The 17,720-nt window shown below is 33.2% G+C and overlaps 1 protein-coding gene across 1 annotated transcript in view; it reads left to right on the forward strand.

Annotated features, from left to right (window-relative positions):
• The first annotated feature begins 989 nt into the window (after positions 1 to 989).
• Positions 990 to 17,720, forward strand: part of LOC136274415 (prion-like-(Q/N-rich) domain-bearing protein 25) — a 34,971-nt gene continuing 18,240 nt past the window's right edge. The window contains exons 1-5 of the mRNA XM_066081163.1: positions 990 to 1,082; positions 2,244 to 2,429; positions 2,557 to 2,682; positions 10,073 to 10,204; positions 11,913 to 12,044. Of these exons, the coding sequence (XP_065937235.1) occupies positions 2,393 to 2,429; positions 2,557 to 2,682; positions 10,073 to 10,204; positions 11,913 to 12,044 (427 nt within the window). The 5' untranslated portion in view covers positions 990 to 1,082; positions 2,244 to 2,392. The remainder of the gene's footprint in view (positions 1,083 to 2,243; positions 2,430 to 2,556; positions 2,683 to 10,072; positions 10,205 to 11,912; positions 12,045 to 17,720) is intronic.

The following is a 17,720-nucleotide window of genomic DNA, read 5'->3' on the forward strand; positions in this document are numbered from 1 at the left end:
TGTTAAACTTTATGAAAATAGTTTAAAGAATTCTCTTTATCCAGTGACATACATTAAGCATTTAGACAATTAGTGTAGGCAAATTTAAGCTTCATATTGAAAATGAAACGTAACAAAGATCTGTTGATTCATAGTCTCGTCTATGAGAAAATTTGAGTAAACATGTCGTAATTTTGACTCAAATATTTTTAAAAGAGTAACAATTCTTCAGCGATTTACATGAAATTCATTCCCGGTTAATCATGTTGGCGATATTCGTCAAAGTCTCCTCTGAATTATGAACGTGTACGTCTCTGGGTAATTCGTTAAATATAGACCAAAATTCGGCTCAGACGGCTGCTTGTTTCGATTAAATTAGGGTGAACTTAATTTCCTGCTTGCTTCAGTTTTTCACTTTGGATAACTCCCCATTTCTCAAAAACGTTTGCTTCTTATCTTTACATGCAGGGCTTACATCCAACAAAATATTAAATGGTTGATTTAAAATGTTTACTTTTACGAACCGAAGTCGTATATAAAATTTCTTAGTATCGTAATTTTAACGATATTTTAAAAAAATATGTAACAGGATTTCTTGAAAATAAATATGGTTTGTTATTTAAACATGCTTATGAAGTGTGCGAAGTTTGATAAACATGCATGTGAGGGTTTTCTTTGAATTTTTGTAAAAAAGGCTGAAATGGACACACATACATACATGTAAATACAGACAGACAGACATGCATACATACACACACACACGCACAGCAGCGATGCTATATCCCCTTTGCAACAAGTTGCACGAGGAGATAATAAATGAACATGTTAGGCCCTGACTTTATATCCAGTATGTTTTCGGATGATTGGCATTACTAGTATTTCAGGCCAATCTTCTTAATATTATGTACTCATAAGTATTTATATTATTTATTCTCATGCATTATTTGACCTTTTCTTCTTAAAGTATACATATGTTTAAATGAACATCTTGATCAACGGTGTCTTTTACAGAACTATTTGCCTAGAAAAAGCTGCAAGTCTTTTAGAGAACGAAAACAGATGTAGACTTGATTTATTATATACAGAGAATTTTCTAAATGACGGTAAGTTAATTTTCAAAATGTCACAAATCAAATATATTTTGGTATGTTTAAAATAAATTTGTGTTTTCCGAGCTCAAAATATATACAGAGCATAATGATAAAATATACACGTAATTAGTAGATATTTCTAACCATGATTTCAGTAGCAAATTAACTGCATTTATGATATGAAAAATTTAATCTTTAGGATCTTGAATGTGAGCTTGATCATCGTGAAAAAACACGTTTATTTTTGGATGGGACTATTTCAAGACTTAAGCTTTGTTCATAAAATTTGTTGAATAAGTTTCCCGCATGCAACGTTTGAAAAAAAAATTGAAAATGAATTCTAATTCATCTATGATTCAATTATCTTATCTTATGCTTGTTTATAATTGCATAAGTTTTGTACTAATGTAATTATTAATATTGTGAAACAATAAAGTGAAGTGATTATTATCCCTTTCATTAAATAAAGGTTTATAACCGTTATATGTATGATTCTATACTAATGTTTACCATTTGCGTTAAATAATTTCAGCAAACTAGTAGATTCTTATGGCATTTTTTCTTTGCAATTGTTAAAACTGAATGCAGTCCCATTTAGTTATTAGTTTTTTGAGTATGCAAAATAAACTAGTAATCTAAAAATGAGAAAATTCCCACTGCTTTATACTACAATATTAACAAGAGAGTCCGATCGTCATTGCTTCAGATATTTCATTAATGTTTTCTATGAGTACAATTCCCTGATTTATGTACCTCTGTAATGAAGCATATATTTCTGGAAGAAAAACTGTTATACAGCCATTTTCCAGGGTGAAAACTGCATTATCTCCATTTTTGTCCGGGGGGGGGGGGGGGGGATGGCAAGGGGGGGGGGGGGCAATATATAACACCGGTAGTGACGTACTCTCGAACTTACAACATAACATGTAACGATATGGAATTGTAGCTCGCCTCCCGCCACTATACATACACAGCCCAAAACTCACACACACTCATTACCCTCTCCAATACATTTCAACATTATTACAGCTAAAAGTTTATGTACTAGTATATTTAGGTTTATATTTCCCCATCATAATGTTGAAACAAGCCGCCCTTTATCTTTTTTTAAACTTTCATTTAAAGGTAGAACATGAATTTTGCACTTAATGATGCTATTTTCTCATTAAACAGCGGGAACTTGTCTTCGCAAATGCAGCGTCCATATAAATAATTTAAATAATCGGAGCACATACTTCTTACGTGAAGTTTATGTCACAATAGGAACTGATCAAACATTCAAGGAGTCAATTTGTGAACAGTTACGCAATACATATGTACCCATGTACATGCATATCGAGTGTTTATTGTGGAATGAAGGTTAGTCACACACACACACGTACCTATACAACAAGTCATGAAAATATGATTTTAAATTCTACATTTTCACAGAGACAGTGTAATAATCAAATATGTTAATGATTAGTCATATATTTCAATATTTCAGATAAATACAGAGTAATAGATAATTATAACTACCCATTTAATAATGCAGAGTGTGTCGGTATCAACAATCATACCATTTGCTATTGTTACGATGGATATATCATAGTAAATGGATACTGTAGAAAAGGTAAGACACACAGAACATTTCGTCAGGATGTAATAATAAAAGACTGTTTTTTTTTCTTTTTTGACAAAAGTAGGGTTTCATTTACTATATAATATTCCTGATATTACGTACTATACACTATTTCGGAAGCGACAGTTGCGATTATTTGTTGTTTTATACGCATCGTGGAATATAACGGGAGTTAAGGAGTTAACGGTATTCCAACTTTTAGTATTTTTTTTTTAATTTATAGATTTGGAATTTAACTACTGTGGTTTCATCAATATTCGTTGAATACCAATTTTCGTGGATTTCGTTGTTTAGTTGGTCCACGAAACTTAATGTTCATCGAAGTGCAATTTCTATTAACATTTTGTATTGATAGGGTCATTGGCCACGAATTTACCTATCCTTGAAACTGGGATTTTCTCTTCATCCACGAAAATTGATACCCTTGAATATTAATGAAACCACAGTATAAATATTCCTGTTTAGAAACTAAAAATTAAAGTTATTTAAAACATTGCATTTGGTGCGTTAAGGTCAAGATCTAGTAAATGAAAGGTGACTACAGGTTTATAATATTTAAGATATAAATTCTTTCAATGATGCTTCATAACAATAGTTTTGTTTGATAGGGTGTACGGGGGCTCAAATTTGTGGTAAACACAATGGAAAATCATGTTTTAAACTGTACTTTTCAATGAAATATGAAGGAGATAAGGAACAAATTTCGGAGATTTGTCCATTTTTGACGAATAAAATGTATCTAGAATGCCTACAATCTATCGCAAAACGGAATTAAAGAAGCTCTTGACCTCCTCTTTAAAATGATGTCAAATTAATTATAGGTATCGGGATTACTTTTTCTTTATATGATTTTACATAGAGTGTCAAGAATTTCTCTAATTTTCTACGTAATTTCTTTACAGCCGTAAAGTATGGGAAAAAGATTCTTCAAATCAATTATTACGTCATAATGGTTCTAGCACCAAAAGACACTGGAATCATTTACTAGATCTTGACCTTTATTCCAGTTTTATATTTTTTTAATAAAACGGGATACTTTCTATTGAGAAACTCTATTTTTTATCCTTAATTTATGATGATAAGTCGTTAGTTTTGTTCTAAAATTAATATGTGTACATTGTTATGCCTCTTTTTTAAAGAAGTACCACTCACATCTCCACTTGCATAGCACAGTGGTCGCTTAAAACCATGTGCCTGAAAACTTCTATAAAATCATATTTTTTTCTTAGCTTTTCCTCTGTATTTTTCGTCAGTAGTAACAATATTGCGTTATCCTTCGAAATTCAAGATTTTTTTCTTGATATGCTTTACGAAGAGTATTATTTTCTGTTTGAATTGCCATTGAGAAATTCTTATACTTCCCCCCACACATATGTGTCTAACAAACATTTAGTAGTCCTTTACAGTGTACAACATACGGAAATTATACCCATAAACAAGTTAAGAGGTTCATTACGAACATCAGTTATAAATCTATGAGTATCTGACTACCGCTGGACTAGTGCCCACACTCATTAGTCTTATATATACCAGTAACTTTGACATACCTACACGCATAATCGTTGTGTATATGTACGTAGAAATATGTAAAACTGTTTATATCCAACGTATTTATATGCATATGTTTTTGTAATATGTATTGCTTTTATTTATTAAAGTAACACTCCGCCTTAAAAATCATGCAGGAGATGATTTATTCATAATACGAAAATTCAATTAATTTCTTTATAAACATGTTAAGTTATCATCAGTGAACATCAATACATCTTCAATTTGTGTTTTGGATACTTTGTTGCTAGGATACACATGTTCCATAGAAACATTTATTTTCAGAGCTTAAACGCCAACCACTGCTTTGAAATTAAGAAGCAAACACTTTTTTAATACAATGAAGGTCTAATCAATTCAATGAAAAAAAATCAAAATCATTTGTACAACATTAAAAGTGTGGTTGCTATGGTTTAATCACCCATAGTAAGCATTATTTCAACAGAATAGAATAACAAACACGTCTGTTGGCAGTTTTTTGTCATGGCTTTACTTTAGTAGTATAATAAATGGCAACGAATACAATATATAGAATAAAACTTCAATTAACAATAAATTGAGGTATCAATGGTTAAACAATGGTCATAACAATGATGATCAATGAAGTTTGATAAATGTTCAATATGGTTAAATAACACAAATTCAATGTCAATCAGTGTATTATGCACAAGGGTCTACGTCGACCTTTTCAATAGTTTATGACGTAGAAAAACAATGACAATGACAAAATGACGGAAACCCATATTATTGGCCAGAGACACTGGAAATAAACAAGATCTGCGGCGGGGCTTCATGCCAAATTCGGCCATATGTACGAAAGCATCAAGATGACTTCCTTGATGCTTGCGGACATCCGCCACAAGCGGGTAAATTTTGCCCATGCCATGACAAAAACTGCTTCATAAATGTAAAGAAGGAAAAGTATCAAGTATCAATACATCTTCAATTTGTGTTTTGGATACTTTGTTGCTAGGATACACATGTTCCATAGAAACATTTATTTTCAGAGCTTAAACGCCAACCACTGCTTTGAAATTAAGAAGCAAACACTTTTTTAATACAATGAAGGTCTAATCAATTCAATGAAAAAAAATCAAAATCATTTGTACAACATTAAAAGTGTGGTTGCTATGGTTTAATCACCCATAGTAAGCATTATTTCAACAGAATAGAATAACAAACACGTCTGTTGGCAGTTTTTTGTCATGGCTTTACTTTAGTAGTATAATAAATGGCAACGAATACAATATATAGAATATAACTTCAATTAACAATAAATTGAGGTATCAATGGTTAAACAATGGTCATAACAATGATGATCAATGAAGTTTGATAAATGTTCAATATGGTTAAATAACACAAATTCAATGTCAATCAGTGTATTATGCACAAGGGTCTACGTCGACCTTTTCAATAGTTTATGACGTAGAAAAACAATGACAATGACAAAATGACGGAAACCCATATTATTGGCCAGAGACACTGGAAATAAACAAGATCTGCGGCGGGGCTTCATGCCAAATTCGGCCATATGTACGAAAGCATCAAGATGACTTCCTTGATGCTTGCGGACATCCGCCACAAGCGGGTAAATTTTGCCCATGCCATGACAAAAACTGCTTCATAAATGTAAAGAAGGAAAAGTATCAAGTATCAATACATCTTCAATTTGTGTTTTGGATACTTTGTTGCTAGGATACACATGTTCCATAGAAACATTTATTTTCAGAGCTTAAACGCCAACCACTGCTTTGAAATTAAGAAGCAAACACTTTTTTAATACAATGAAGGTCTAATCAATTCAATGAAAAAAAATCAAAATCATTTGTACAACATTAAAAGTGTGGTTGCTATGGTTTAATCACCCATAGTAAGCATTATTTCAACAGAATAGAATAACAAACACGTCTGTTGGCAGTTTTTTGTCATGGCTTTACTTTAGTAGTATAATAAATGGCAACGAATACAATATATAGAATATAACTTCAATTAACAATAAATTGAGGTATCAATGGTTAAACAATGGTCATAACAATGATGATCAATGAAGTTTGATAAATGTTCAATATGGTTAAATAACACAAATTCAATGTCAATCAGTGTATTATGCACAAGGGTCTACGTCGACCTTTTCAATAGTTTATGACGTAGAAAAACAATGACAATGACAAAATGACGGAAACCCATATTATTGGCCAGAGACACTGGAAATAAACAAGATCTGCGGCGGGGCTTCATGCCAAATTCGGCCATATGTACGAAAGCATCAAGATGACTTCCTTGATGCTTGCGGACATCCGCCACAAGCGGGTAAATTTTGCCCATGCCATGACAAAAACTGCTTCATAAATGTAAAGAAGGAAAAGTATCAAGGTTTTCAAGCAATATTTTTACAAGGCAGATTGAATTCCATTCAAAAATAAAGTTTGAGCACAATCAGAGAGATGAGTGCCATCAGGGTATAAATCTGAGTTGCATTTTTGTAAATCTGGGTAATTGATATAGCCTCCATTTCTAGCAATGACGAAGTTTGACATGGAACTGTTGATCCTAACGCGTGCTTTTTCCGCTCCTATGTGCGCGAACATATGACGGTAATATGTTCTTGGCAAGATCTGAGACCAAATAATTCTACAAATGGGCCGCATAGAGTGAATATTGGCAACTGTCAGTTTCATGTAGTTTTGAAGGCGATCCAAGGACATAGTACCAATACTGTTACCCCCGCAATGAATCATTAGTACATCTGGATAACCAAACTGTTGGACTAGATCAGGAAAGCCTGGCTCAACGTTCTCCCACACTATGCCTTTCTTGCCAAACCACTTTATGGAAATATTGTGAGACTTCAGATGTAGGTCTTGATTTTTGTAATTGGTAAATGAGTACTGATAAGCGTAGAAGATCAAGGATGAACCCATTATCCATACTGTGGTAGGGGTACCTGCAAACTTAGCATACTATTAGAAAACAGTATTTGTGTTGCAAGGTACATTCGAATGTATGAATAAACAGCATTTTATTTCCAACGGCCTTTGATCTTAATTTCTTCTTCAGGTATACCCTGTAGAAACATATGTGTTGCACTACCATTGCGAAATGAATGGGATTTAAAAGATGTGGTATCCGGACCAATGAATTTTTATTGTTTTGTTGAGGATTGAAGTAAACTGATATGATGTTAGGGGTTTTGCATTCAAGTGGCAGAAGAATGGGCCTGAAACATTAGGTCTTATTGATATGTATTGATTCAAATAAGTAAATAATGTTGTTGTTTGTGTGTTTAGAGTTATTTGGATTGTAGCATCCTTGCCCAGTTGCAGTTTTAGAGCCCTTAATCTGAACTTGGATTTCAGAGTGTAATAAATGAATTTCAGTCTCAAGTAACACCACTGCATTCCTAATCGACACAGTAAATTCACTCACTCTCAGCAATGCAAAGAAGGCTAGTTCAAATGCGGTTGCAAACAGTGAAGTTTCATAAGAGTTAGCAGAAACTGAAGACAATGCAGTAACAACTTGGCCTAACAGGGGTAAAGTTATTGGTGCTCTAATGTCTTTGGAGGGATTCAAGCGATGCATTCCCTCAAGCATCTTTTTGACGATAAATGTTTTTGTATGGTCAGTGTGGCCTTACAATTGGAGCTGATAGCTTATACCGCTAATATAACATCTTGCAGTTGAATATGAAATGGAGTTTGATGCTGAGTATGCAACATAGTTATCTAACTGGTGGACTGGTGGTTGCCAAAGTAGCTGCAAGGAAAATTTATTACGAAATGTGCCGAATGACTCGAGACCGCTCCGGTACGTATCAGCTGTGCTTTTTGCTGTGGCAGCAGATAAAATCGCATCTATGTGGGGTCTCAGGGGTTGAATAATTCCGTCGGGATCTGGGTAGGCTGAATGTCTGCATTCGGAGCAAGTGTTCTGAACTTTGCCCACTGAAAACGAGATATAGAATCTGCTATAGAATTATAATACCCAGGAATAAGATCATATTTTATTTGAAATGTTGTGACTTATGCAAATTAACACCAGCAGCCTGAGTAAGCGCATGACACGGTGTGATTTACATGTTTGAGAATTGACAATATGGACTAAAGCCAAATTATCTGTATTTATGATTAATTTTTTGCTTACAAAGTAATCCTGCCATAACCCGATTGCAACAACTATAGGTACAAGCTCCAAGAATGTAATGTCTATGCTGACTTTAAGTGACCATGAGTTATGCCACTTAATTACAGTCCAGTGATTGTTAAAAAAATGCACCCCAACCACAGGAACCACAACTGTCAGTGATAAGATTGAGTGCATTATTACTGGACCAGGCTAACTCAGGGAATGGGGTTTTACCGTTATAGTTTCCAAGAAACTGGATCTATATTCTAGCACCTTCCCTAATTGCATGGGTCACTTTAATTAGAAAATGTGATTTCTTTCTGTCAATAGTAGCATTATAAAAGCGACGACAAAATGCCCTGCCACAAGGAAGTGCCTTAGCAAAAAAATTAAGTGAGCCGCAGAGTGATTGCATTTGAAGGTAACCTTTTTTGATTGAAGGAGTGATGTTAGTGCAGTCTGAAGCTCAGAGCATTAATGGGTTGGGATGAAAATAGTTTGTGTAACAGTGTCTATACCCAAACCCAGGAAAGTTAGTTTGCTAGTAGGGCCCTCAATTTTGCTAGAATTGATAGGTTTACCGAACTGTTGACACAATGTTTGAAAAGACTCTGCCAACTGGGTACAATGAGATGTGTCCCTACTACCCGCAAACAGGAATTCATCAAGGTAAAGAATAATATTCGGACTATTGCAGTTCTTAGCTAGTACCCAGTGAAGAAATGATGAGAATTTTTCAAATGTAGAGCATGCTATGGCACATCCAAAGGACACACACTTGTCAAAATAGTATTTAACTACAATACACATGCCCAATAGACAGAAATCCGAATGGTGAATTGGCAGTAAGCGAAAGGCGTTTGACAGGTCTATTTTTACATAACAATGAACCTTTACCCAAGGAACTGATCATAGTTATTGCTTGATCGAAGGATGCATACGAAACTGGACATAATGCGGGGTCAATGAAATCGTTGACACTGTTACCAGTAGGGGCAGACAGGTTTGTAATTAATCTCCAACCCCCATCTTTTTTAGGGAGAATACCTACAGGATTACATCTAATATTAAACATTGTTAAATTGGCATTATAAAATATTAATTTATGAGTAAAATCAATGTAAGATCCATAATTTCCAGAATAGAAGTGACCCAAAATGGCTACAAAAAAACAGAGGAACGAACCTCTATAAATATTCTACCCTCTTTTCCTGTATGATTTATTCAATGTATTTGACTCAAATATTCCTTAAACATTTCAACCTACTTTTTACGTTCAAGTTTAGTGCTTTTGTTCAGTAAAACTACAATGAAGACAGTCGGTTGTTGATATTAACTATGGTTATTAATCTAAATCCAAACATATGGTCAACATGTATTTAACGTTGGGTTACTACCAACATATGTTCTATCTATGTTTTGATTATGATAAATACCTAATATAGTTGTTATCTGCACACATAGAATCAATATATTTTACAAACATATTTTGAACATACTGTGAATAATTTATATGTTCAAACTATGTTCTACATTTGTCCCACATGCTGAAATTTTACCTGTGTAGGTAAATCAAAATAAGATTTTTTACCTTCTGTTGGTAGATAATAAAACATTAGTTTTGCTTTTGAAATACTCTTATCATAAATGGAATAGTATAACAAACATTCATAATGTGTTTATTCCTTTTGCTTTACGTCTTTTGAAGGGTACATCGCTGTTGGTTACCCATGTGTACACAATAGACAATGCACAGGAACCGCATATTCCAATTCATGTAGATTTCGGAAGTGTTCATGTCAAACAGGATACATGTTTTTTGACAACAACTGCAATGAAGGTAAATATATGGGTTAACATAATATTTTGAGAATTCATCCCCAAATGCACAGCCGCATATTCAATATATACATAAACTATTTGAAACACTAATTAAGTATATCAGGTAGTTTAAAACTCAAACCATTTGAGCTGGTCAAAACTTATAAAAAGGCTTTTTTAATTTATACTTTCACGATATTTGCACGCAGATATACGCATGCACTTTGCAAGCATTTATTTTTCCTTTTCAGGAACAGTTAACAGAGTTAAATATTCCTAGACCTAACATCGCCATGTATCGTTTAAAAGTTTCCGATATTCTTTTAAATGCACTTTGTTTTTTAATCCCTATATTTGACTCAGACGTTTCTACCAACCTTAAAAGTTTAAATAGTTTAAATATAGTACTTTCAAATTGATAAACTACGATAATGTCAGTCTATTTTTGACATACTTATAGTATTTCAATTCGAATATCTCAGAGAAAACAAATACAACCCTCAGCTATAGGCTGTAGGTTGGCTCTATTGCAACCGACAGTGGAATAATATCAATTTGAAATGCAATAAATGATATTGCGATCCTTACCTTTAGGCTAAAAGTCATCCAGTTAAATATTCTGCCTTAGTGATATGAAGTATGATATACTTGTGAATATAAATAAAATTAAAACTTATTCATGCTTATAGCATAATTTTTTTAACGAATCGTTTTTATTAAAAAAATGATTACACATTTGTTATACATGAAATCATTATGACATGTTAAGTTTAAGCAAAGAGATGCGTATAATTAACGTTTCTTAAATTAAAAACATATGTTGAGCATATGTCTGAAAAAAACATATGTTGTTAGTATGCTAGTTCTAGTATGATATGTCCAATATACGTTTAACATATGATTTCCAACAACATGATAAGGTTTAATGCGTATTTCTCAAGCAGATGTTCATCATATTTTCAACAAAACTATGAAAATTATTATGTTAAATGTATGTTAACGTATTTTCAACGTATTATGTTTAAAACATGTCTTGAACACATTTTGCCGTAGACCCCTTCAAGGCAAATCTGGAACTGCTTTTTGTAGGGCAAATTGAAAACGTTTGGTGAAATATGACGTAACGGTAATTGTTCTTATCTACGTACTATCTTATCTTAAACTCCCACAAAATGCATCAATTTGCTTTGTAAATAGAAGTACCACGGTTATCTTGAAAGAGTTCATTTTAAATGTGTATAATAATGCACAAAAATTATGAAGTATGATGTAATTTTTCAAAATGAGATATTAAATTCATTAATTTATCAATTATCTTATTATTAAATTCATATTTTTATATATTTATTCATTTTGCAAAATCCCTTAAAATGTTTAGCATTAATTGAAAGCTATTGAAAAAATAAATAAACTCGGTGGTAATATTTGTAACTAAACTTCTATGTAAAGTATTGAATTTTAAATAAATAAAAGATTGATTTATTACATTTTTAAGAAGTAACATTTTTAGTGTATGGTTTTTCGTAAGCATGCCTTATTCAACATTTAAGATGGCATTACTTAAAAAATTGTTATCAAATTTCAATCAAAGATATACCTTCTGTAAGTGGGTCATTTGATTTATAAACGCTGTTTTTATCTCGTGCCATTTTAATAAATGGAATACTATAACAAACACTTTGAATGTGTTTAATAATTATTTGGTTTTTTTTTCTCTCCATTCAAAGGGAACATCGCTGTTGATAATTCATGTTCCTACGATTGGCAATGCACTGGAATCCAGCTCGCAGATTCTTGTAAATCGGGTGTGTGTACATGTAAATCAGGATACATGTCCATTGACAACAACTGCTATCAAGGTAAACAAATCAGTTAGCATCATATAAAACAATCCATCAATACTGTACTGAACAAACCCAACCTAATGGTAAGCAGAACTGATCCCGTGTAAACAAAAGCTGAGACAGAGCAAACCCAGAGCAAACACAGAGAGCAGACACTGGTACTGGTACAACTAATGGACTAGTCGATCAAAATATCGAGTTGACAAATCAGTGTGTTGCTGAATCAGATCTTAAGTTTAACACGTTGACCAATCAGTTGACAACTTATTTGTATTCTAATCACCGTGCATCGGAAATCGTCGTAACAATTAATATTGTACCATTAACAAGTAGACATTTAAATGATTACAAACACTGTACATACAAGTACTTAGATACACATTATGTATTTTTAATAAATTAAGATATATTTCTATTCCGTTAAGTTTCATCATGGCGTAGGGAAATGTTCATGTAAATACATGCGTTTATAAATCTGTTAAAGAAATAAGTGATTTTTTTTTAAAGATCGTTTTTACGAGCATTGACCGCGGGGTAAATAACATTAGGGATGCCATCGACAACATCTGACAAATCTACTCAAACAAATGTGACAAGAGATATACGTCAACAATCAACATATCATTCATAATGTAGTTGACACTGTCCACCCCTTGTTTACTGCGGATGGTCACTTATTTAAGTGCCTAAACTTGATTTATACATAAGTATGTGGAAATATTGTTATCAAAAGCGAGATAATCTGACAAGCACAATTTACACAATTCACTGGTTCAACTGTTCAAAAACGTCACATCCCAATATGAATCAGCACAAAAATACTTGCTTTCCCCTGGACTGAAATATCACACTTTCATTGTTTAAACATAGCATGTGACTGACTCATACATCTGTATGATATATTTATGAATACTAAAATTAAAACTTATTTATGCATGAAACGGAATGTTATAACATGGCAGCTGTATTCCCGTAGTTTTTTTTATCCCTCCCCCCCCCCCCCCTCACATGCTTTGATTGTTTACGTTGCGGCCACTTTGCTTACCGATATTCATTTAGTCGCTCATAGTTCCGTATTCAACTTTAATAACGTAGTATATTTCGGCGGATAATTTCGACTTACTTTTTTATATCGATTATTAAATACTTGTAAGTTATTATTTTTGTGCTTGATAATTAACTTTAAATTGTTTAACTTATATGTAATATCTCCTCGTTGATTGTTACGATATTTATGGGATGGTGATTAACTATGATTGGTTAATCAATGCAAATAACGCATTTTATTGTAATAAGTTATCTTCTTTTGATACTCTATTAACACCTGGACGCTGAGAAACAAGCGTCCTTTCCTTTTTCGTTTGTTTATGAAACGTACACAGAAGATTTTAACAGATTTCAAGGTGTGCACAATTTCAGTATCTGAGTCGCTTAATCAATTATTAAGGTCTTCCGTTTCCAACGTAAGACCTTGTACTGATTCTGTTGGAAATTCTTCATTATTATTTTTCATCTTCTTTTTCTTCTAGACGTTTCTTTAAACTGTAATATCTCGCTTGTTTGTTATTAGATTTTATTCAAATTTTCAGGGTTTATTGGAAATAGCAATAGCTTACTATAGCACAAAATATTGTGAAATCGCTACTTCCGGTTTTGAGTTATTCCCCTTTGAATATTTTTTAAGTGGGTCTCGTGTACCTGCAAAGGCTCCAAGTTGATCCGTAGCAAGTAGTTTTAATTTACAAATCTTTAATGTAGACATCTTGAACGTTGTCCTCCTAGTTTTACATGTTTGATTTACCCACGTTTACTTCTTAAAAAATTACATCGAAATTTATGTTTCAAAAAATGTAAAATTTTGCTTAAATATTTGCTCAATAACTTTTTAGTTGTATATTTTTTCTAGTCACACAAAGAACAAAAGTTGTGCAGAATATTAAGAACTTTCATTTGATACCATAAAAAGGGGGCTAGCCCCTAAAATGAGTGGTCTAGATCCCTTAAAAGTCTTTGCCTCATAACTCTAAAACGGTAAATTTTTCGATATAGGCGTCGCTGCAAAAAATGTTGTTTGTGACTTTATTGATCTCATAAAACTGTTTTTGTGTTCAGGTATTGCATGATATGAGGGTAAAAAGTAATATGTGTTGACCAGTTCTCGCGGCAATTTGGCCAAGTTAACGAAACTCTCCCTCGCCCGCGGCCGAGAAAATCGGTCACCATGGTCGCGGCTTGGCTACCTAGCGGTCAGCGGTTATCTAATACACGAGAGTTGCGTCTTTCAAATATGAGTTTATTTAGCGGCAAACTCAAGAATTGTTTTAGTTTTGATTACACATAAAAGTTTATGGACTAAACGATTAGGTGTCAATTAAGAAATCGTTCAGTTAATTAATAAAAGCAATATCATTCTCAATCTAAAGCAATATCAGGCATAGATCAATTGTGGGTCTCAAGTTTAAAATAAAGAACTTCTATTTGATAGAATATGGTCATTATACTGCAAACTTTTAAAATCTTCCTGGGTTCTGAGCTGTGCGTGTCTGTGCGTTGTGCCTTTACGTAATCTATCCTTCGTCCACGGCCGAGGAGATCAGCCACGGCTGCACTACCTAGCGGTAAATGGTTATCTAATACACAAGTTTCGCACACCGCGACGCACACTTAGATGAATATGTTTGAGTTATATAGCCGTAAATACAAGAACTGTTCTAAATTTATGTTTATTATTAAGTTTGTCCATCTTGTATTTATTTTATTAAAAATTTGAGTGTAAGTGAATATTAATGAACGATATTACTCCAAATCGGAAACATGAATTAATGGTTGGTTTGTATATCTAAAAAAATTTAACCCCCCCCCCCCCCCCCTCCACAAATATTAAATGATGATCATCCCTCGCACATGGCCGAGGAGATCCAGCGCGAGTGGACAAGTGATCCGCGGTCGGCTCGTGATCTTCTACATATACCTTATTACGCGTTCATGTTTCATATTTTGTACGGACAGAACTATATTTTATTATGTTTTCAACTATTATATAGGTTTAAGATGAAAAGATAAATTTATTTTACTTGTACAGTTGATTAAGCATTGATTTCATTAAGCGATAGCGTACAAGGTAGTTTAAAAATCAAGTCAAATTATAATCAAAGTTCCATGTTACATGTTTGCGGTAGGTGCTAGCACGATAAAAGAATGTCCTGAATTGAGGCATTTGATGATTATATTAAAGAATATTCACATGAGTTTTAATCAACTTAAGATTAGGTTCTATCGGCCACATATTAATCACTCTGTAGTTTTTTCTACAGGGTTGTTCGTTTCAGTGTGGAAGCGAACTCAGTGCTGCGCCCCCCCCCCCCTCCCGCACCGCTGACAAGTGCTCGCGCTGGATTTTTTTTAAGTTGGCGAAAAGATATCCAGATCTTTCGAAAATCATTTTTGGTGACTTCTCCTTATGTGTAACATTTTCTCCTCAACGTGTTTCGTTTTCCCACCCGTTTGTTTATTCGGTCAGTCTGTGTTAATTCAATCGCCACGTGCGACCGAAAATCTTGTGCCGCTTCTCAGAACATATGTAATTGAGTAACAGTTGGAAGGGTGCTTTTATAAACGATAAGACTATTGTTCGAAGTCAATCACCTTTACATTGAAGATGTGAAATCGTAACCTGAGAATGTGGCTAATAAATTAACATGTTAAACACGCTAAACTTCTATAGTTATGAACAGAATAATTCATAATGTATTATAAGTAAAAGTTTGAAGTCAATGGAAATTTTGTTCTTGGGAAATACGACTACATTATGCAATGCAGTCGATCGCCATAGAAATCATCAAAGTACTGCAAGTGTCGACATATTTCTTATTTCTTTGAAAGACCATGATAATTCACTTGACTTGCAGACTATTATATAGCGACATATCTGCCTCCCAAAAATATATGCGCTTCTCAAAGTTACACTTAAGGTAGCTCGCGGGTTTACCTGCTTGTGAGAAAACCTACCTTGAAAATTTGTCCACGTGATCCATAGGTTTCAGGGTTTTATTTTAAAAAAATATTTGAGATTCGTCTGCGTAGTAATAATGTAATCGTGATTCAAACACAGTATCGCTGATAAAATAATGCAACGCCATTTCAATGAAATATATAGTAAAATGCATATCTTAGTCGAAAACCGCATTTTAAAACTATGCTTCAAACTTTTAAACGATCTAGACGAACTTAATTTTACTCAACACAATAACAGAAGAGATAATTTTGAATAAATTCATAAAAAAAAAATCAATATGTGTTCTCGGCCAGTTTTTCGCAAAACAACTTTAAAGATTTAAAAGATTTTCATCACGACGTTAGCCCGACGTCATCAATTTCTTTCGTTTGAGAATCAAAAAATGAAAATGCGCTGGTTGGCCAGAACAGCCGATTAACACATATTAGAACATGCAAATCGAATCAAAATTATAATGAATGTTTTCGAATGCACACATGCAATTAATGTAAGGTTTTGAAGAGAGGAAACTTGGCTACTTTTCTTTTCATGAAACTCAATCAGTCAAGCATGCATTCATTGCAAAAACAATTACCATACAACTATTGGCATATTAATAAGTTTGTAATCGTATACGATAACTAGTTAAAGCCAAAATAATTTTAATAGTTATATCGGTATTTGAATATACAGAATGACCAAAGTTAATGCATACGGTTCAATTTTTTTACAATGTACTTGTCTAAACATAAATCAGATTAAATAGTTCCAACACACACTCATACCTTAAAGAACTAAATGCGACAATGTATGTCACATCTTTAAATTTTTCGCACTTGATAATTATAAATGTTTGTATAAAGTGTGCAATTTAGCTTTTTAAAATATTTCATTTTATGTTTTTAAGATCATTTGTTATTTTCAAAAGAAATGTATGAGTTTGCTATGACGGTCAACTCTGTACGCCAAATCCTATTGTGACGTCAGCAAACTCGCGAGCTACGTTAAGTGAGATAGATGTGCGTTATTGGAGATTTTATTTATTGCTAATTGTATGAACATTGATAAAAAAAAAAACTTTTAATTGAAGTTGTGTATTATGAGGTTGTAATGCAACTTAATTTACTTACAAGGTTAGCTACAGCCAGTGGAATACTAATTTTAGCTGAACAATGAATACCCAATACATTAAAATACAAGATAAATAGTTTCTAGAACTATAATACTATGCGGTTGCACCCTGATTTGTATGGCTGTAGGTGGGGAGGTAAAGGTGTATCGATGTACATACAATGTATGACTGCACATACGGATTCCGGACCGTGGGTACAGACGATACCCATGATAGTCCTTTAATACATCAATGCACAGTTTGATCTAGAAAGTGACCAGTTTCATAACTTCTTCGAATTTCTCTAACACGGACTGTCTAATTCCTTCCCAAAATTCCAATTACGCAAGCGCAATTGAAGTTTTTTTCAATTTAATTAGTCAACCCACTGACATAAAAATAAGGATTTTGCATATTATTATATTGTCGAGAGAAGTTATATTCATTTCTGTAAATAAGGTTATTTAATTCACGTTACATAGCGGTGTCTCTATGAAACAGCACCATCTGGTGTAAAATTTAGATGCTCGCTTTTGCATAAATTCTCCCGCTGATTTTTTTTAGCTGAATGTTTTTTGAATGTCCA

This window comes from Magallana gigas, chromosome 4 (assembly GCF_963853765.1).
Source record: "Magallana gigas chromosome 4, xbMagGiga1.1, whole genome shotgun sequence".
Classification (NCBI taxonomy): domain Eukaryota; kingdom Metazoa; phylum Mollusca; class Bivalvia; order Ostreida; family Ostreidae; genus Magallana; species Magallana gigas.